The following is a 22,781-nucleotide window of genomic DNA, read 5'->3' on the forward strand; positions in this document are numbered from 1 at the left end:
CTTGTGGTCTGCATGGCCATGATTAAGTGAGCTCAGAAGGAGAATTACCTATGGTGTAGGAGCCATAGGGAAAGAAAGAATCAAGAAACAAATACCAGGCGAGGGCATGTGGTTAGAAATGGTTAGGGAGAGAAGAAGAAGATGAGACAGGAGACAGGTTACCGATGTGCAAGAAGGTACCGCACATGGCGCCAAATCTCTTACAGACAACATCACAGTTTTACAGAGAAGGCTTGAGAAAATGGTGGATAGGAGAAGAAAAGCCAGGGAGTTTACCACCAGATTGGTTTCTGTTATCAAAAATCAACCATATAATCTAGACTAGCAAAAATGTAATTCTTCTTACGTTGTACCCCCCATACATGGGAAATCTGGGGAAGCAGGGTAACAAGCGAATACGCCTAATTTAAAAGATGAAACACTTTTAGCGTCCGTTTTACTAGATTTGATCTGAAAGCTGATGACTGCCTTTGAGATGTTGACTAAGGATGCTATACTTATATACATTTGTCCCCTAAATGCACAGCAGTGACCTCGTCTACTAGAAGATATTAAAGATATGCGTATGGCCATAAGGTACCGTTAATATGCATTTTTTTTTATTAGGATTTTTATTACTATTTTTTTAAATGTTTTCTACCGTCCATCTTTTTTTCAACATGTAATTTTGTTCCAGTTCCAAAGCTTTATGAAATACTAATGGAGTACACAAGACCTTCAAAAGATTACTATGTCACACCTGAATAATTTATATTGAATGGGAAATAAGTGAACGCATTTGGCGGTGTATTCCGTACTTCAGAGAATTCGTTACCGGTGGGAACCGGAAATACATTCCTGATCTCTGAGCCACAAAATTTTTACCAGATTAATTAAAATAGCAAACTGATTCCTGGTTTTACGAGGATTTGTATCCCAAAAGCTTTAAATGTCACTTGTTTTTTCAAACATTTTTGAACCATGGTTTGGCCACCATATTATTTGCTCGATTTGGGGGGGGGGCAAACAATATGGCTGACTGTTTCCTTCTCTCCTTCTTCCATTATCAAAATGGGGTTATATGTCTTATTCTAAGTTGAACCACCAGTGATGGCACAAAAAAACCCTTGAAGGTACAACCTCTAGAGACAACACAGAACATAGGGTGAGAATCTTTTTGAGTTATCAACGGAACGATAAATCACCCTTTTGGTTTTCAACAAACATAAAACCCCAAACATATCGTACGCATCTGTGGAAATGCATCCATAAAATATTCCTTCATTTAGAATGGTAACTTTTTAACGCGTCCAAGAACCTACATTAGAATAACAAAACCAATGCAAAAAGGAGCTATATATATATATATATATATATATATATATATATATATATATATAGTCATCAATTTAAATATCGTCCTTAAGGTACTCATTGAATGGCTGGCTAAATTTGTACATTTTTGTCAGATTTTGCAGTCTGGAAGGAAAAATATACCTTTTTTTGCATATAACATTAAATATTATTACAGTATAACATGCAAACACATGCTGGCTAGGAAAATGCAACCTTTAAATAGTAAATTTTTTTGTAATTTTTTAGTAATTTTTTTTTTGTCATTTCCCAGTTCTTTTTCTTTGTTGAATCTGCAGCAGTTTTCTGCCTCTCAAGAAAAGTCTAAATCATCTTCACATTCTTCAATACTCTCCAGTGCAATCATGTGTATATAACCTCAATTTTAAAAATAGAAGAATCCAGTTTATTTCATATTCATCCTCTTCTCTTAGCTGCCCATTTCACTTCCATCTTTTTTCATTCCATTTTCATTTAGATGTTGATCCATGCATCATATATTTCCAAGCTTCATCATTTCGCCATCTTTTTTTTTTTCTCGTCCTCGTTTGCCTTAATTTTCCATTTAATTCAATTTTTAAATTATTTTTGATACCTTAAATTTCATTTGGTGGTTGTTTTTTTTATCTGCTTTTCTCTCTTTTTTTTTTGTTCTGAAAATAAAGTATCTGAAGGATACTTTTAATTATGGGGAGAAATCAATTAATTCACAGTGACAGCTTCCGCCTGCATATATCGGGCAAGTACTGGATTCTCCTTATAATTTTCTGTGCGGGGAAGAGAAAAACAAAAGGAGCAGAGGAGAAAGGAGGTAGGTGAGAGAGTAGGGGGGAAAGAAGATTAAAAGGGAGAGAGAGAGAGGAAACGTGGACATTCTGACACAGACTGTCACCATATTAAGCCATGCACCAAAATGATTAGCCAGGTATGGGAATGGAACCGAGCTAAGCTACAGTATATATACAATTTTCAATTTATTTTACGTGAAAACATGCATTCAGGCAGATTTTTTTATTGCTTGCAAAACTAGATCATGCACAGAAGGGTTTAAGGAAATGACAAGTATTAGAATATATAAATACCTATATATTATCTGTTGAATATATAGAGTATATATATATACATATATGTAGAAATAGAGAGAATGTATGTATCTATACACATATATATGTATATGTCTAACAAACGTGTGGCTATATATATATATATATATATATATATATATATATATATATATACACACACACATATATTTGTACGATATGGCTCATAATATCCTGAGTATGGTGGTAACGGGATGACAGGGGAAGCAGAATGCAGCTCCATAAGAATGAGATCAAAGTTTTAATAAAACAGGAAAGAAAAGAATAAATAGAAGAGGTGTTTATAAAGGAAATATTATGTATTGGAGATTTATAAAGTTAAATATATTTCTTTATGTATATATATATATATATATATATTTAGAGAGGTTTTTCAGGCTCATTAACAGTTTCATTCTTTTTTAAAATAGTTTAGTCTTTTTTTTTCTCCATTTTTTTCAACAACAATAAATATTATATCAATAAAAAAAAATGATACCCTATCCCCCGACTCCCCAATAAAATCTCCTTTGGTGTTTTGGCTTCCTTACTGGAAGAGCTTTCTCAACTCCGTAAAGAGCTTTTTCCTGGAGCACACCAATTTGATTCACCAGGGGTGTTGAAGTCTTTTTTTTTTTTTAATACTCCTCAGCAAAGTGCATTTTTTTTGTTTGTTTTTTTTTGTTGTCTTTTTTTATTTTAAAAGCCAGACTTGATTTTTTTTAAATATATCTGTGTATAATCTATTTTTTTTTTGTCAACCGCTTTAAAAAATAATATAATTTGTTATAGTCTCTTATTTGTGTTCGTTTGCCAGTTTTGATGTTTGTATTTGACTTGTTATTACTAGTTAAGGTTCCCCTTATCAGTTGGTTGAGTCCATGCTATAAGATGGAGGGAATGGGTGACCGCGGACGTCTCACTGCAGATGGTGACCCAAATGGGGTGGAGACAGGAGACAGTCTGAGCGTGTTTCCACTCATGCCAGCTATGCTGTTTAGACTCCGGGATTTTTCATAACCTTCATATCCATGACATAAATGAAAAAAGAAAAAAATAAAGATTATGAAGTGCAACTTATTTTGTCCAGATCCTGGGGCAAGGATAACTTTATACAATAAAAGCCAATATTGTGGGAGTTTGGAGACACAGACAGCCTTATATCTTCCCATTGACAGGACCAGAGATGGGCAAAGGTCTCCTGATGTTGGCGACCAACAAGCCCCATGACATTCGGTAAGGTCGCTCCGCTAAGCATCATGGGATGTGGAATTTCTCGAGACCTTTGTCCATCACTAGTTCTTATCTAAAAATGTTATGGATTTCCTTCCCTAGTTCCAATTTTTTTTTCCCCAGTTCAGTTATTGGCCACGTGAATTTAACTTGAAGGTCATTTAGCAAAAACCCCCAAAAACTATATTTACTACATTAACCAATTCATTTAATTCTCATTTAGAATTTTTAGTATTTGTATCTATTTGATCTGATGCTTTTTTGCCCTTTTTTTTTAAAAAAATAGCTAATTTGTATTTTTTCAGTCGTATTTTTCAGTCTTTAGGAAAACATAAAAAAGTAGTATAAGCACTACTGTCTAGAGCAATGTGGATTTCGTGAGAGATCAATGGCACTTGCCAAGTATCGAAAAATATATTTCTTGTGTGTTAATTTTATCATTGTAAATAAGATATTGTTAAATAAAAAATCAATTTTGAGTCATTTTTTTTCATTTATAAAAAAGAAAAGTAAAAATTGCAAGATTTAGAAACAAGAAACACTTTTTCTTTAAGTGTTATAGGAAACAAAAGTTAAAATATCTTATCAGGGAAACAAATATTTGCATTTACAGTGGAAAGTATTTTAGCTTACATTCCACTTCCTGTTTGGATAGCTGATATAACATTTAGCAGGAAGTGAAGAGTGCAAGAGAAAAGAACTCCCCCAGGCTATTGAAAACACAAGCTGCAGACACCATGTACCTCCTTCTAAGTTTACCAGCATCGCAAAGTAAATTTTAGGTATAATTTTTATATTTTCACTTCTATTAAATTCATTAATCAATTTTATGATTGTAAGATGCTGCAAATATTATGTTAAATATGTCACGGTGTATAGTTGCCCTTCTACAAATGTTATTTAATGTCTGATATATTTACTCATTTATATAATTCTGAGACAATCCTGAAGATAATTTTCCTAACGTTGAAAAAAATAGGGAAAAAATATTTATCGGCACTAGAAAATATATTTGGGATAATACCTTAATTTCTAAGTTACACAGCCCCAAAACTGAATATTTCCAGCTAAAAATGATTTCATGATTTGGACTTATCCACTACTAAAAAAAAAAGGTAAAATAATTAAATGCTTTATATTACCCACCAAAATAGCAAAAAGCTAATTATCCAGAAGCCCACTTATAATATTCTGTAAATTCAAATAAATTAGCCCCATTTTATTTTTGATTAAGGAAATATATATATTTTTGGCTGTTATGTCTCAGAATGGCTAAAGCAGAGAAAAATTAACAAGAATGCCAAATGCAAACAAGTTTTAAAGTAGCCAAACAAGTAAATTATTGTAGTCCCAGCCAATAAGAATATAGACTTCTCAGCCATCGCGAAAAAAATAAAAAAATCCATAAAAATGTATCAAGGCTAATGTTTATTTTTAAAGGCCATGATATGTTTATCAAAAATTTAGTGCCCTTTAGTTATATGTGAAGGCTGGATTTATCAACTATTTAGAGTTTGTTAGAATTCTATTTGAAATTTGCAAGAACATAGAACTCTACTACTTAAATGTGATAACAAGAAGGTGGTAGATAAGTGGAACAGCCTCCAGCAGAAAGGGTAGAGGTTTATACACTGAGGGAATTTAAACATGTATGGGATAGGCATATGGGTCCTGAATCTAAGACAAGGCCAACGATTGATTAAGGTTTGAGTCTTTACAGCAAGAAAATAGGCGACTAGACGGGCCCAATGGGGCCGATCTGCGACAGGTTCTATGTTTCTTTGCCGCAGTGGGTATTTCTCCCAAGCATAAGCCCATGGAAAAATTACCTGCTGGAAGTGTACTTTTTTGCCCAGCAATGTCTTGCCCACTCTTCTGGTGCTCAAACGGTCAGAAGCATCAAGAATTAAAATTTAAGAAAAAGTGCGCCAAGCAAGCCACGGATAAAGTCCTTTTCACCCTGTTAGGGTTACCGGAATCCCGGTTATTAGATGGGCCTTTCTGCTCCCCTACTAGATATAAACACTTTTTACTGAATGAGTGAAAGTCATGGGATGGTTGTGTTAAGATTTGCCAGGTCTTCTTGACTAGGTCCCCTCTGCCCATCGATGTTTGCGAATAAAACCATTAGTCTAGAATAATTGGCTCCCAGTTTCTATACTGGCAAAGAGGAAGACTTCATTCTTTAAAAATAATATTCTTTGCTGGTTAAAAAACACTCTTTTTACCTGAAGTGTGACTTTGAGAACATGTGGTATCCATTGTTGGGTTATATGTAAGAGCTGTGGAGTCATCAGAAAAAAATAATGTAACTGCATGCTGATAATTCTTATTAAAAAATCCTAGTTCAAAACAAAAACCAGCTTGGTTCTAATTTGCAGAGAACATATCTGTATTCTGTTCTCAGCTGTATGGAGAATTCAGAATTAGGTATATCTAATGAAGGTCTTCATTCTTTGAGCATCAAGGAAGTCCAGTGGAAATCACAAAGTTCTCACTGGTTTTTCTTGAAGATGGGATTATTTAGTCCTACCTCTAGAATATGTAGAATAAAGTGAAGGTTTGTGGGTTTGTGGGCACTCATCTCTCTGTAGGTGACATGTTCCAACATCAGGATGACCAAAGTTGGGAGGAAAGGATACCTGGTACTAGAGACATAGATGGGCAACCTTGACCTACAATTATCTAGACTAATTTGAGCCAACTCAACCATCTGAACCTAGTAAGATTTCCTTAATTTGGGCTAATCTTATGCATGTGGAGAATCAGGGTTTTTTTGGGACCTATTCTGCTCAACAAAAAAATACAATAGAAATCAAGGTGAACTCATCTTGGCTTTACTCAGCAGGGCAGTTTTATAATGACAGAAAATGCAGAAGGTCAAAAGGTTTCGTACCAATTCTTCATGGAGTCCGGTGACTCTACAGAAGAAGTACACAAAATAATGTGCGTGATTCAGCGCAAAATAGGTCTTTCTCCAACACATTGGGTAATCAGATATAGCAACTGAAGATACTCCTTTCCCCTGCACATTGGAAGCAGGCAATGGGGGGAGAATATGTAGCGAAGGTGGGGAAACTTTTAATGTGGAATTTGAGCAAAGTTGTATCTGCACTGTTGGCTGTAGAACACCATGCTTCAGCCAACCACACTGGATGTTAAAAACTTGTGTATAGACGTCATGAAGGTTTTGAATGTTATTTTTAGACCAATGACTTGATCTGACTTGCCTTAGCTTTTGGGGTTGATTAGGTATCTTCCACTAAGCTTTAATGTTATGAAAAAATATATTCCTTTTCTTTATTCCTTCTTCATTCTTTTACACCTCACTCTAGTACTCGACCATTTTTTACCCCTCAACACTCACTAAGCCCTACTTTAGGTACCCCGGGGCAGACATATTTGGCACATGCTTCCTCTTCGAGGTCTCCTCATTACCGCAACATTTACGGCATTTTCATGAATTGGATTAATACACTTTCAAACGAAAAGTGCATGCTGGCAGTCCTCCACTATGTACCTTTTCCTTACACAAGTCAGTTAAAAAAAAGTTAATATCTAGAAATTACTAAATTGATTCAGAATCCAACTCTAATGTTGTAATATTATTGTATAGAAATAAAGTGTATAAAATTCTGCCAACATTAGTGATTCATTTATCTCATGTAGCCGTATTGAGTCAATACCAGAAAATGCAGAAAATGTATCATTAATGTGAGTCATTATATAATATTTTATAAAGACCAATTTCCTTATTTCATAATTAGATTCAAGTGACATCTTAATGAAGAATTTTGATTAAATTGCCATATATTTAATCTTTTTCAAAGCATTTAACTTGAATATAAGCTAATAAACAATTCCATATGGTATGATTTCTACATGGAATATTTGGAAAAATACAGAGGAATAACATAGCAAATCAAAATAGGTTCTCGCTATTCTTTTTTAAATTTTTTTGTAAAATGTGTTTAATAATTAAAGCGTCTCTCAACAAAATTAAATCTTTTTTAATATCATATTTTTTTATGAATCAGCTAGAATCAGCTACTATTTCCATGTTGACATTTTTTTTGCAAATATGCAACAATTAACTACATATATATATATATATATATTTTTTTTATAATTCATGGCTATTTTATGTAATTTGAGATTTTTTTTTAGACAATTTTAAAACATTTTTTACCTCTTAAATGTAACTTCACTTTATAATGAGACAAAAATCTCAGTAGATCAAGGTATTTTTTAGAATATTTGTGAATTTTATATTGTTACTTAATTTTTTTTTTTTTTATTGGAAATATTTTATAGTATTACATGCATCACAATTTTTTATGTTTATTTAATTTCTACAAGTGTCTAATTAAACAAAAATCATCATGCAGCCCCTAATGTTTTTCTCAATTGAGAGAATTTCACTGTTTAGGATATTAAGCAAATAAACCTAAGCAGGTCTATCATTTTTCAGTTTCTATTGAAACAACCTATAACAGCCTGCTTTTATGTCACATGACAATTAAGTGTCCCTAGCAGAATTATGAACAAGGCATAATTTTACTTGATTATTTTACCGTTTCTTGTATAAGCCTACGCACTATATTAAAATAGAACGTCTTCCGACTAATAAAACCCCTTTAAAAGACAATTAAAGATTTTTTTCTTACAGATTTTTGAAACATTACATATAAAGAATAACGGTTGTCTGGAGTCACTGCACGTCCCTTTGATTGTTTTACTGCAATTTCTATTCGGAACGACTTACCTGGAACTCAATAAAATGGGTTAGAGGGCAGCGTGAAAGGATGCCACACAAAATCCACATAGCAGACCTTGGAATGGCGTATGTGCTATTGCTACTTTTATGTTATTTCCTATAGAGAAGAATGGAATGGCATTTTAAGTTGGGTGGAAAGATGATCAAGTGTTGAATTCTAGATATTGAAAGAGAATGTTCATTAGACTTAATACTTGAGTTGATAAAACTCAGTCTTTCTTCAGAACTGAGTTTCCTTTTAAGTATATTATACTTTATTGATACATCTAGGTGGACTTCCAAAAAGAGCTAAGTTGGACAATCCACTAATGGTTGTGGGTCGTATGTCTACACTATGTTTGCTTGATCAAACATTCCATTAATGTTATTTAATTGGATCAAATGAACTTCGATATGAGATTATCATTGTATGTTGGCCATGTATGGACTCAGATGTTGCAGAGATGCAGTTGACTTCTACTGTAACCTGTAAACATGTGACAATTATTAAGGAATGATCTGAACTCTGTATATTGTATCCAAAGGCTTGCTTGATACAATGTATTTTGGGCATTCCAGACATGCATTTAGACAAATGGCATTTGGGCATCAGATCATTAGATAACCATTTAGTACATGGAATATGAGTTACATGAAATTTCGGATCCATACTTGGCTGGAGAAGACTTTATCTATGTGAAAAAAACTTAATAGTTTCCAGCCAATAAAAACACCAAAGTATAATCCATATGGATCTGAGGTTTATGAGTAGGATTATTGAGGTGCATTGCAGAAATAAACATAAAAGAGCATGTTTTAGAGTTAATGAGGGTGAGAAAAGGGCATCCCCTTTCATGCTACTCACCCCTAAGGCTCCATGCATCCTATTGCTTGATCCAAGAGGCAGCATTGGCATTAAGATCATGCAGAAGATCAATGTCCTGTTTGTACCATTCGCCGTGTCGAGGAGATGGAGTACAGGCGTTGACAGCTGAAGAGCGAAGGGCGCAGGCAATGACAATGAAACATGAATGAAAATGAAAATAAACAAAAACAAAAAAAAGAAATGCTTTAATGTGGATGGTTTATAAAGGTGTTCCGCCCCCATACTCCCAGCCTTTGTCTCATCCTGCGTAAAAGAGCTAATTTCTTTCTATTTGAAAGAAACCTGCAAGATACAGAAGATTACATTTTTTTCTAAGTAACTATTTCGACCCCTTTGCTATAAGTTATTGGTTTGCAATATTTGCTATCATGCCTGAGGTTACTCGTAGAATCTATATGACTATCCAGCTTGGGGGGGGGTCTTAAAGAACCAAACATCTGCTTCAGTATATGGCCCCTTCTTTAAACCTTTGAGTGTCACCCTTTAGGTGGGATGATTAGAAGTATCACTAACTCTATGGTCGATACAGGTCCTGCAAATACATAAATGAGCCTCTATGAGCCATGGTCACTAATGGTGTGTGATTGTCAGCTTTGCCTCCTGATGGGTTCCATGGGAGGTAAGATAATTCTGTTCATTAAGATACGCTAGAAAAATGGCCAAGTGGGTAGTCCTCCCTACATGATACATGGGGGGTACTTGACACTCACCAGCAGATGCAGACAACCATCTCCAATACTCTCAAGATGCCAGTACAATAATGTTAAATGACCAATTGCAAGCATGACAATGATAAAGTGATACAAATCCCTTATACTGTTCTGAGTAATACTGAGTAAAGTTATCTTGTGAAGGCTTCTGATTACACCGTATTCGGCTGCCTAGATGTGTACACTCTCCTCTATTGAAAAAAATGGAGGTCAAATTTTGGACTTACTGGCAAACTTACTCTTGAACGTTACAAGAAAGGTTACAAGTAGCTTGCTCATTAACATTCTGAAGAGAAGAAGGTCCCACTCTTGCAAATATACAATCCAGTTTGGATTTATATAATGAGATTCAGTGACCCTTTAACTCAAGTAATAGTTATTTCAGTTAATTATATTGCCAAATTGTCCATCCTCAATTTTAATGTTACTGTTAAAGTTTACTGCCCCCCCTATTATAATAGCACTAAATGGATGTTGATGTATACATTTTTCTCTTTTGTCCGCTATTGAGCTGAATAATGTCCGTGAGAATGCAAGTTTCTCGAGGTTGGCTTTTGTATTGAAGTCAATAGGGATCCAACTCAGCTTGTTAGTTTCTGAGGTTGGACATCGATTTAGAGATTTTACCCGACTGTTAACTGCCTACTGAAAAAAATTTATTTGTCTTTAGCATGAAGTCATTAGAGTCATTAGGATGAAGCTTTTTTTTCTACAAAAAACATTGGACATTTACACATTGTACATCATCTATAAATCCCAAGGAGATAATGGACACCATTTTCATGTAGCATCTTTTTCATCCAATTTTCACTCTTTTAAGTTTAAAGTTTCATCATATGGTCTGGGATGGTTTTACATCCCTAGGAACACACCTATCAAAAATGCCACCATAGGAAGCGCATGGGTGAAAAGTGGAAGGAACATGGGCAAAGAATGGGTGGCATGGTTATAATGGGTGCAGTGAAGCCACACTCACTAATCTTCTGCAGTGCCTTTAAAAAAGTGGACACATGGACAATGCCAAGTCTACTTTACGTGGAACTTGGCCATAAATGCAATAAAAAAGGGTTCAACATAGACATATGAAAAGAGTTCAATGAGATGAGATCTTTCATCCCACTTCAACCCATATACAGCTCATCATTTTTAATAATAATAATAATTAAACCTCACTTTTTTTAAGAGCCAAAGTAGCTTTACATCAGAACTCATGGCTGATTCCCACTCACTTCCATGTGTGTACATATTTACATGAATGTATATTTATAGGCTAGTTATGTATATTTAAATGCAGACATTATACATGAATTGAGTGTACATGCTCAGTATAAAAATGTTTTTTGATGGACTACAGTTCCCATCATACCCTGCTAGTAATAATACTCTGGACTATAGTAGCTGGAGCGAGGGTATCTTATCCTGCTGCCAGATGAGATTAGATTCCATATTCTTCTATGTCGTCTGTTTAAAAGAACGACATACAAATTTGTGATAATTCTTTCTTCGGTTTCAATAAACTGGCAAAATCTATTGTTAATGTAATGTGATGAGTGTAGCCCAAGGCAATGGCATAATATATATCCCATTTACCATAATACGACTAAATGAATGGAATTGCTTAGACATTTATGGCTTGATTTGCTATATCTTAACCTGTGAATTGGCCTTTCTTATCTCTCCTCCAAAATCCCTTTTCCATATACTCATATTCCTATTTCAGATCACTTTAACGATCTCATACCTGTTCCAAGTGAAGATAGTTAAAAGAAACCTGTCATCATCCATCACAAAAAAAAGGGAGTAACAGCCTTGCTTTGGGGACCCGAAAAACAGTAACACACTATACATATTTTTTTAAAAGAAATGTAAATTTGATGCACTCGTGTCTTCATTTTTTATTTCCTCCATATTTATCATGCAATCTGTTTTGGGTGCTTTAAAAAAAAAAGTAGGATCCTCTTCCATGTCTGCTGCCTGGATAATATGTTCTATGGATTAAAACATAAGGGTCTTATGGTGATAACCTACAGAAGGCAGGGTCGTCAGGATGGAGGCAGCTCTTTTCTGAAAATACACTGGCCATGTGTGACGCACATCATCTATATATCCCAAGGAAATATCAGCATTGATGTTTCAAAAGAGGGAAATGGTTTAAAAAAAAAAAAGAAGCCCCGAGATATCTAAGGAGTAGAGGGAAGACCAAAAACATTGTTCTTTGCAAAAGGAGTTTTGGTTGAAATAGCTGCATAAATGAAAGTGAGCGGTGAAGGTGGTCAAATGCGTCAGAGGCGAATACCTTTGCGAATGTTGCCATCTGGTGAATGTGCAAAGTCTCCGGTGGACAACAGGAAGCACGCTCTGTCACGATTGTATCTCTCTCTTGCCCCTGGAGTAACAGGAGACTTTTCTTCTGGTGATAGAGCCTGGTCTATAGTAGGACAATCCTCGTTCGCCAGGGCAGCGTTGGCGGCATCTCCATTCTGCTTTGAGTCTTTAGTGATAAGTGAAAGACAGAAAGTACATCTAGTGTTAGTTCTAGAAGGGTCAAACATGTGGTCCATGCTAGAAATATCTAAATTATACAATTTGAGAACTCATGAGGTCCACAGAAGGTCTTGGACTGAGACCTTCTGTGGTCCTACTGAGTTCTCCTAGAATTAATGAACAGAAACCATGTTAAAACTTACTGTAGTTTGATGAAAACTACATGAAAACTACAGATACAGCCTTTTCTCGTCTCTAAAATGCCTGGTTACCAAATTCTAGAAAATTCTGCGCAGTCTAGAGCATTTGAACTTTGGTTTACCATCATAGACTTGTTTTCACAGATAATGTTTTCGTGTGTAAGGAACAAAAGGCCTACCATCTAATGCACACTGGATAACAAAGAGTTAAATCCATCATTAAGTATCATCAAATCTACCTCGATATTAGGAGTAAGGTTTAGCATTTTTGATACCCTTTCATCACAACCACCCCTACTGGAAAGACGTTCTATGGATTCTGTGCTCGTTCTAAAAGTAGCAGAGTGGCTTAGTTTGTAACCTTTTAGCGTCAGAGAATATTTTATTTTCATCCTGTAATTCTGAAATATGATGTCCTTGGCCTGAAGTCAATGTCTGAAATAAATCTACTGCAAGTATGTGAATAACGATCCTCAGATAGACTGTAATGGAAGAAAAAAATAGAAGTATATTTGCCAATTTTCATTAACTTGTCGCACTGAATCTAAGACGAGACCAACGACTAAGGTTTTGGGTCTTTGCAGCAGGAGAAACGGGCGACTAGACGGGGGCCGGATGGGGCCGATCTGGCTGCAAATTCTATGTATCTTTGTAATTAGCTGTTACCCCAGCTTTGAATCCAAGCCCATGGTGTCCTTTCTGAGATCCCTCAAGTCGCCTAAATGTGATCTTAAAGAATTAATTTTGGCTCAGCTCGTACTGTTACGGATTCTGGGTCAGGCTACTAGCTTTTTCTCTGAAATGTATAAATTCACATGTATGCCCGTAGCATTATTACACATTAATACTTTATTACAGATTTTTTTTAATAAATTAGTTCGAAAGTAACGAAGCCATCATATTCTATTAATTTTTATATTTTTTTAATTTGCTGATAACAGCTGAGCCAATTAGCGATATAGTGTTTTGCCCTGGAGTATTATATCTGCTGAGACACACTAAGGAAAACATTTATTAGATAAAAATCTTGATTTTAACCCATTTGCTGCTGTAATTAGTCACCGTGATGAACAGTGGTACATCCCACCCCCTCCCAAACGATTAGACTAAAATGGAGCTGGTGTGGCACTTCAAGATGTTGACAAAGTCAACCCTAAGCCATTAACATTAATCTGACCTTCAGTTAACTGTATTACATGTATTAAACATTCACAGTTAAAATGCAAAAGATAAAGTATAATTAACAAATGCAGGGTATAATTTATCACAGGCTAGTAAACACAAAATTGTCATCGTATGTATAATGAGACTGTCTCGATGCGGTCTAATCCATAAAAAGTATAATTATTCTTTTTTTTTTTTCCCTTTTCGTACAATTTCGACACAGGCTTGGCAGCTAGAACTCCGTGGCGGTAACAACGCGGTAACTAATGATGCCAACATTCTATGGTCTGCGAAGTCTTAAAATATGTTTAATATATGGCATATTGGGGGAAAACGCATCAAAAGCCGCAGGATGATAGTAAATTTAGTGTAGGTGAAGCTTGAAGGAGAGATGTTAGATGTTTCCGCAGAAATCAAGGAGGGCTTAAATAATTAATTACAGCAGCTAAATTAGCTTTATTTAATATTAAAACCAATGCCCTTCTTTGCCTATCTTTGCTATATTTATATAAGAAACAAAATGCAGAGAAACTAAGCCCGTCTTCTTTGTCATGTTGGCTTTTCGAGAGTCTTCTAGATGCCACCACGTTGATTAATCAACTCTCGCTAGGTGGGAAATCAGCTTGGGGCATAATATCTGGAATTTCACCCAAAAAGTTCTGGAAATCAGGACTGATTCTGAATGAAAGCATTTCATGTATTGTCGAGGAAGCAGCATTCGGTCCACTCCCTGTCTAGGTCCTGTCTAGAGTCTAGACCCTCACAGCCCTTTTTCCATGTTTTATTGGAAGGTTGCTCCGCCCCACTCATGGCTAGCCCCACCCAGACACACCCCAGACACACCCACTCTCTGCTCCATATAAGGAGCAGATGAGAGAGAGTTCCTGGGAGGCAGTCCTGGGAAGTTTCCGGGTGTAGAGATAAACCAACATTTTTATGATGGAAAGTACTGGTATGACAAAATGGGCAACAGCCCACATCGAAGTGGCTCTGTTTTAGCTACAAGATTTGGAATCTAAAAAATTAGGATTTAATGAATTAAGATTTATTGAATTAGGATTAAATGCAAGCATTAACTGGCCATCGGGCAAGAAGATTAAATGCCCAGGCTTTATTTTATAACTGCAAAAAAAGGTCATAATCACTGCACTGGTGGGCTTTAAGTGCCTGGAAATGTTTTCGCTCCAGTTCTGGCTCTGATAGAGTTAATGGGGTAGCAAAACTAGGTTATTTTTTTTTACCCATTGACTGGGTTGTTATAATACAGCTGTTTAATGCCTACGCAGGGGTACTTTAAGATTACTGCCCCAACCTGTACAGATTAACAAAGTCGCAAATTATCTAGTAATAAAACTTTTGCCTCCATAGGAAAGATAAAGGACAACGTGCAGTATCCATTGACATCCATTGTGTGCGTGTTTTCATACAATTATCGGCCAAGTTGTTCATTCTTGATAGAGCCAATTTAAAAGATGCTAAAAATAGAATTTAAAAAAAAACCATTTGTGCCTCCGAGTCATTTACCAAAGCCTTTCTTCTTCAAAAGTAGGGCAAATCTGATCTGATTTGAAAAGCTGAAAACGCGCCGTTTCTAAAAGATTCAGTTCAGCTCTTAAAAAATAGTCATATGTTTGCAAACTTCTTCATATGATTTAAAAGTTTTATTGAATACCTTTCTGATTTAGCAAAAAAAAAAAACACTAATTAAGAAAAATGCAAATCATAGCATCCAGTTAAAATCTAAATATCACAAATAAAAAATATTAAATGAAGGGAGAATTTCTAATATGTGCAGGCTATATATTTCTGTAATTTAAGTGATTACTAGATAAAAATTAAGTCAATGCCTCAGCATTGAACTATAGTTAGTCAATTGAAAGACTAATTATTTAAATTAATTATTTAAATGAGTCCAAAAATTATTAGAAAAATAACTATCCAATAAAATATTAAATATTAAATACAGCGATGTATATAATAATGTAGTGTTGCACTCAAGAAAAGGTTTTTTTTTTTATTTCAAACTGTTCCAAAAAACTCCCTTTATCTGCAGACCTGGAGGCCGCCATTGTTGTCAGTCATGTGACCTTCCCTGCTCCAACACTACACTAAGGTGATGCTTTATGGCGATGCTAATGAAGTCCTGCTTATCTAATGAAGTCCTTTCCTCCCTGACTTTAATTATTCAGTGAGTGCCTGAATAAGACACTTTATTGCTGACCACAGGGCCGTTTTTAAGGGCTCAGTTTGTTGCTGATGGATATTATGAGCAGGCTGAGCATTTCTTTACATTTTTAAACATGGGAGTAATAAAAAATGAATCATTTTTTTAATTATTTTGTCCCCTTTTGTCACAAAATGTTATTGCAGGAAAAAATTATACCATACTAGGAAATAAAGATATTATCTTATATTAATATTGCTGATATTGCCAGTGTTCCTGTTTGGTTCTAGCTAATTTATTTATATATATAATCTTGTATTTAATTTATTTAATCACAAATTTGGCGACACTCAGCGAGAGCGCATGATGAATGAGCACCAGCAATGGTCTAAGATATTAGAAGAATAAGGTCCTTTAGCACTGTATTAAAGAACTCTGCACCCATTTATTCAGGGGTATAAAGACAATGGGTGTTTTTATCAAGGTATATGATTTCTACAGCCCATATTGTTACGGTATTTGTCCTACGTGGGGTTAATATATAGAATATGGTCCAGGCCAGGATCGTTATGTTGATTCTCATCATTGATAATAGTTAATTGGTCCTAAGAGCCGACATGGAAGTCATTGGTAATACAGAACATTTCTGGGGCAAAACAGCCCTGTCGACACCAACAGTCTCTACAATGGTTATATCGAATTAAAACAATAGGTAGTTTGGAAAGTTTTCTTAGTGATACCTAAAACTTTGTGGACGATCCACTGTTAGAATACAGAACACCATAAGATTGTCTACCAGCAGATACAATGAGCAGATATAAATAGTTTAGTTTTCTATTTAAACCCATTCCGAGAATTGTTATTACCTGTTATTTGCTTCTTTTAGGATAGCTGGTAATATTTTCCATATAATGTATACTGTACCTGTACGTAGCTGTGAATTCTTTTGATCTGAAATCCATTCTTACCTGCTCTGTTGATCTCAATGATTTCCTCCTGAGCTAAAGGGCAGGAATCTCCTTGCATGCTCCTAAGGGGAGACTGCATGTCTGGTTTACAATAATTAGGTGATCCAGGTTGAGGCGGCCGGGGTATATGCTTATTCTTTTTCTTTGGTAGTTTCTGCTTAGCCATAGCTAGGGAGTAATACATTCCAAAATTGTTGACAATAACGGGAACCGGCATAGCAATTGTTAGCACGCCTGCCAAAGCACAGAGAGCACCCACCAACATTCCCGACCAAGTCACTGGATACATGTCCCCATAGCCCAAAGTTGTCATTGTAACCACGGCCCACCAAAACCCTATGGGGATGTTTTTGAAGTTGGTGTGGGCACTGCCGGTGATGTCTTTTGGATCAGCGCCGATCCTCTCTGCGTAGTATATCATAGTGGCAAAGATTAGAACCCCAAGCGCCAAGAAAATGATAAGAAGGAGAAACTCGTTGGTACTGGCCCGTAGAGTATGACCAAGAACTCTGAGCCCAACAAAATGTCGAGTGAGCTTAAAGATTCTCAGGATCCTAACGAAACGGACAACCCGCAGAAAGCCTAGAACATCCTTAGCTGCTTTGGAAGACAGACCACTCAAGCCAACCTCCAAGTAAAACGGTAAGATGGCCACAAAGTCTATAATATTCAAGCTGCTCTTTATGAACTCCATTTTATCTGGGCAGAACATAACACGTATAAGAAACTCAAAAGTGAACCAGATCACGCACATGCCTTCTACATATGTTAGAAAGGGTTCAGTCTCCACTTCTAATATGATCTCCGTACTGGTGATGTTGTTTCGTGTGTTCGTTTCGGTCCTGTTGTTGATATTATTGAACGCCTCGTGGGTCTCAAGGCAAAACGTTGTGATGGAGATGAGGATGAAGAACAGGGAAGCAAAGGCGATATACTGCCAAACAAACACAGAGAATATTTACAGTTATACAAACGACACAGACTCAATGGAAAATATTAATAGAAAAACACAAACATTTTGTAGAGGTATATAAAAGCTTGGCTAATTACTCATCTCTACGCTGGGACCAAGACTTACTGCTATAGAATGGGACTCTTCCAACAAAGTTTGTTAGAGCTTTCCCTGGCTGAATATCTCATATACCTATCTATCTATTTATCTATCTAAAGACTTATTACATTTTAAGGAAGCAATATCCTTAAATTTATTTTTTTTTTTAAATATCCAATCACCACACATTTTAAAGCCTTCTTTTTTACACTTCCTACAACATTTTTTTTAATCTTTAAACCAACTTCTGACCATCAGGAACAATATTGATATAATGAAATAAAAGTGACTTTTTTCAGTGTGAATCCATTTCTATCCATCTCTCATAGAGGATTGTGGAACATATATAATATGCGAAACATAACCTGGACCTGGTGTGATTCTTAATATATATATGGAATGGTGTTGGTCCTGTACCCACCAAACATGGCCAAGTAAGGTAGTCAGGGAGGTGAGCGCCTTTTGTCCTCCAATCATTTAAAATATACAAACTGTTTTATGATTTTTTTTCCTTTTACTACGAAATATAGAACAATTTAAAATAAGATCTGTCCAGGGTTTGGGGGCTTAATCCTACTTTAATCATGTGCTCTATCCAAGGGTTCTCAGTACGGTTGACTTTGGTGAATGCTTGCGTTGAACACCAGTAGACAATGATCATGTAGATTGACTTGCGCTTTTGATACATCAGGAAAAATGGGCAGACGAGATGGGCCGAATGGTTCTTATCTGCCGTCAAATTCTGTGTTTCAATGATATGGACGAAACCAATGGACATACTAACTGAAGATTCCATTGGATTTTGAGAGATCCTTAATAGATCTCCAAAATTATATTACCCTTGAAGCCATTTCATGGTTCTCCTGGATGGAAACTTGTAATGGTAATCGAATCGAATAATTTCCAATTAAAATATTTGATAATAAATCTCAATCCATTTCTTAACTCAACTGAATTAAATAGCGCGCTGGAATCAGCTTGAACACCTTGACAAAATGGTAAATACAAAGAAAAAGAAAGAGGTACTTATATATGATTATAGGGTTGCCTGAAGGCGTATTTTGTTTCATTTACATGGAAACTTTGTGAATGAATACGGCACAAAAACGTTCATTCTTCGACGGGCTTCTTAAGAATGAATGTAACGATCATTCTTTAAGTGCTACTCAGTACTATCTTAAGAAGTGGTACCTGGATAGAGTACCTATATTACTTTTTATTATCAATCCAGAGCTGCGCATATAAAACGGGCTTAAACTTTCGCAATAGAAAAAAAAGAAATTAGCTCCATGTGTTTCGCTTTTTGTTTATTCTCATGAAAATATTTCAATGTTTCTTTCTATCTCTCTTCTTATTTTTTTAAAGAAATGCAGAATCTAAGGTCTTTTTAGGTCTAAATAGGATATATTGTAAGTATATACACCTCCCCAGTGAAACGTCCTCGATCTCAAACTTTTTTTATTCCCTGTTTTTATACGTCCCATGGAAGAAATGGTTTTGGGGTTATTACTGGAGATAAATTGAGCATAAACTCTCCCATAGACTGTAACAGAAAAAAAAAACTGATAAAACACAGAATATATCGGTTCAGACACTGGGGTGGCAACGGGGCGGCCCTGGTTCTTTAAGGCCATCGGCCACCTGATGATGTAAGTGCGGCCGACAGCTGAATGTGTCTGGGAATATCCAGCGGGAGTTGCAGGTGGGATATCTGTGTGGTGCTGTTGGCCACTGGTCTATAGGAGAATACGTTTTTCAGTTTTTGGGGGATAGATTTATCAGTTTCAGACTCTTTAAAGTGACGTCTATATACTTTTGTATGTCTTTCTCTAAAAATGGCAAAATATTACATATGCATAAATGTCAGAAAAAGAGAGTATGGCTGGCAGCTAGAAGTACTCGATATCATACAGAATATATTTTATAAAGAAATCCTAGCTTATTACTTTTTAATGTCCTGGGGAAAACAATGATTTTTTTTATTTTGCTGTTATTTTTAGCTTCCCAATAATTTCATGTGTCAATAGAATTCTTAACTCTATTTTGCAAATGCATAACCTTGCATTTTTCTGAGTTGAATTTCCTTTCACTATGTTGTCTTATTTTGCCCAAATAAACTTTTCTTTCTGTGTTTTGAGTTTATTACCCTACACGATCCGCAATAACGAAAATATTTTTCTTAAGGATAAATATGAATTAATGAAGTCAAGGGTACACCATAAAAGCACCCAAATCACATAACTTACTACTTCAAAATGTTCCATATAAAGCAACCAATTTTATTCTGCTTTTTAACCCGTTTGAATCATAGTACAGATAACTTCTTAAGATATTTGCTTAAAAATGTATTATTTGCAGGTCAAGACAAGGTATAAACAATCCTTTTTTCCAGGGGGGGCAAAATATTCTCCCCACCTCCCCCCCCCCAAATACCTGCCTACCTTCTCCCAATTGCCTACCTTTGTTGGCCCAGGAGAGGGGTTTCCTGGTGGGGGGCAGGTGTTAGTTACCCATTAATAGGAAAATGGATATGACTGCAGTAGTAGTAGCTACAGACCATCATGAACCTGCACAACATGAGGACTGTAATGGCTGTATATCAGGGGAGCTGCAGTCATGAAACGTTAATGTTGTGAAGTTGGGCTCTGTGACGCACTGTAAACATTCTGAGGTGTTACAAAAAAAAAAGGTAGTTAGAGGGTAATAAAAAGTGACATAAATGCTTGGAACCAAAAAAAATAGGACACCTGATAGTTTTGGCACTCAAAGTGCTGTTATTACATTTTTTCATGATGTTCAGTCAACCAAATGGATGGCTGAGAATCACGAGATGTGCATTCCACAGCAGCTGCACCGCCAATCAATAATGATATAAAAATCTAACATTTGGCACTCCAGTTGTTGAGTACTCCCTTTCCCATGATGCTTAACATACTAGACTGGCTGAAAGTCATGGGAAATGTAGTCTCAACGGCTGTATTCACTAACGCTAGCTGCAAAACATGTTTGAAATAAACTACCTTGTGTCTGCAGCCTGCAAACTGCATCTCTGCCCAGGCAGAGACTCTGTGTCTGTGAAGGAACATCTGCCACAGTGAAGGTGAGGAGACCAGCTACAGGCAAAGGAGGAGAGCAAACCAAACTACTCTGACAGCTGGGGGTGTACAGAATTAAATTAATAAAAATTTGCTGCACACCCCTGACTAACAGGTGTTTTTTTTTCTGCTCTTTTTGTCAGTTAGCCTGCTCTAAACAGCCAACTATTTCTCCATCCCCTGCTGCTGCTCCAGTGGACCTCTTTGAACTTCATTGTCAAGAATAAGTGTAGAATGTTCATGGTGTCATCTTCAAAACACAGAAACAAAGATTTTGTGTGACATAGAACAACAACATATATTAGAGAAAGGAATGGATGGAGGACGCGTCAAATGAGGAGCCACGTACTGAAAACCTGCTTGATCTCTTCTCGAAGGCAGTGGGAGCAAAGTATAAGCACTGAAAGGGGGGGGGGCACAGATTTTGGTGCTGGCGTAACTTTTAAATGGGAAAAGCCTTTGTAAATATGATGAAAAAAATCATTATTATAATTATATAAAATACGAAATTATGAATTTCATTTATTTTTAAAGAGCCTGTTCATCCTCAAAATTTGAAGGAGGCAATGAGAGTATTTGGCCAAATTGGTTTTTAAAATCTTTAAAGAAAGTGAAAATTATGATTTACGAATTGTAAAGATTAATATGATATGATATCTTTATGGTTCATCAAAAATGTTATGTGTGACAAACCTTTGTGTTAGCTCAAAATAATCTTAATAAAAATCTTCATTGTATAAATATATGTACGTCATGTATAAAAATAACTGTAAAAAATTACAAAAAAGAAAACAAATTAGAGAAAAAAATTCAATTTAATTTACATTGATATTATTTGTTATTTTAATCCCCTGGTTTACAATTAAAATGTGTAAAATTTATTTATTTTCTTATTATTTAAAATAAGATTTTTTTTCCTTGTTATAAATTCTACATTTTTTTTTTATTTTATTTTTTTAAATCAAATTTAATACAAATCTTGCATGACGTTTTTTATTATTTTATTATTTTATGTTAGCTGTTGGTGTTACGATGATTTTTTTTCTCAATGTGTTCTCCTGTCTTCTACCTAATTTATTTTGACTTCTATCTGTGTGTCTGGATTGTTTTCACTTTCTTAAGTTGATATTTAAAGCACAGGAGGCTCTTTTGGACCTTCCCAGGAGGCCTCTTTTTCATCTGCCAGGGAAACAATGTGTCGGAATATAAACAGATCAATAGCAACAAATGTCCTGGGCCTTTTACACAAACCCACAGGTAGAGATCAAATTCCTAATTCCTCCATAAATCAACTCCAGGTGCCTTTTGATCTACTTATAGTAGCCAATAATATGGTTCTTAAACATTTTCTGTAGGCCTCCTCAAATTGGTTATTCACTAATAAACTGCTATTTTTTACCTACCCAAAAAGGTCAAAAACGTGGAAAAAAAATCTGAACATCCTAAAACCCTTAATAAAGCGTCTGAGCCTTCGACCCACAGACCAGGTGATGAAGAAGAACTGAGGAGCTTGACGTGCCCTCACTCAATTTAATATATTGGACATAGGGTGGAAAAGAATTGAGCAGGGGCATAGGACTTCCTTTGTCCCCAGCTTTAGTTCCCTGTAAGTGGAACAGCCACCCGGCAGAAGTGAAACATACAATCTGCCGGCCC

General features: G+C 35.6%; 1 protein-coding gene across 3 annotated transcripts in view; it reads right to left on the bottom strand.

The window, feature by feature from the left end:
* Window positions 1–3,298: 3,298 nt before the first annotated feature.
* LOC149273458 (voltage-gated potassium channel KCNC1-like) overlaps window positions 3,299–22,781 on the bottom strand; it is a 31,874-nt gene continuing 12,391 nt past the window's right edge. Inside the window, exons 2-4 of one of the 3 annotated variants that reach the window (XM_089506299.1) lie at window positions 16,980–17,913; window positions 12,296–12,406; window positions 3,299–3,435 (exon numbers count right to left, since the gene is read on the bottom strand). In XM_089506299.1, the coding sequence (XP_089362425.1) occupies window positions 3,299–3,435; window positions 12,296–12,406; window positions 16,980–17,913 (1,182 nt within the window). Of the gene's footprint in view, window positions 3,436–12,295; window positions 12,491–16,979; window positions 17,914–22,781 lie in introns of all 3 variants that reach the window. The other 2 variants (XM_089506298.1, XM_089506301.1) reach the window with 2 other exon arrangements.

Source organism: Sceloporus occidentalis, unplaced genomic scaffold (assembly GCF_023333645.1).
Source record: "Sceloporus occidentalis isolate IW3139 unplaced genomic scaffold, rSceOcc1.0.p SCAF_375, whole genome shotgun sequence".
Lineage (NCBI taxonomy): Eukaryota > Metazoa > Chordata > Lepidosauria > Squamata > Phrynosomatidae > Sceloporus > Sceloporus occidentalis.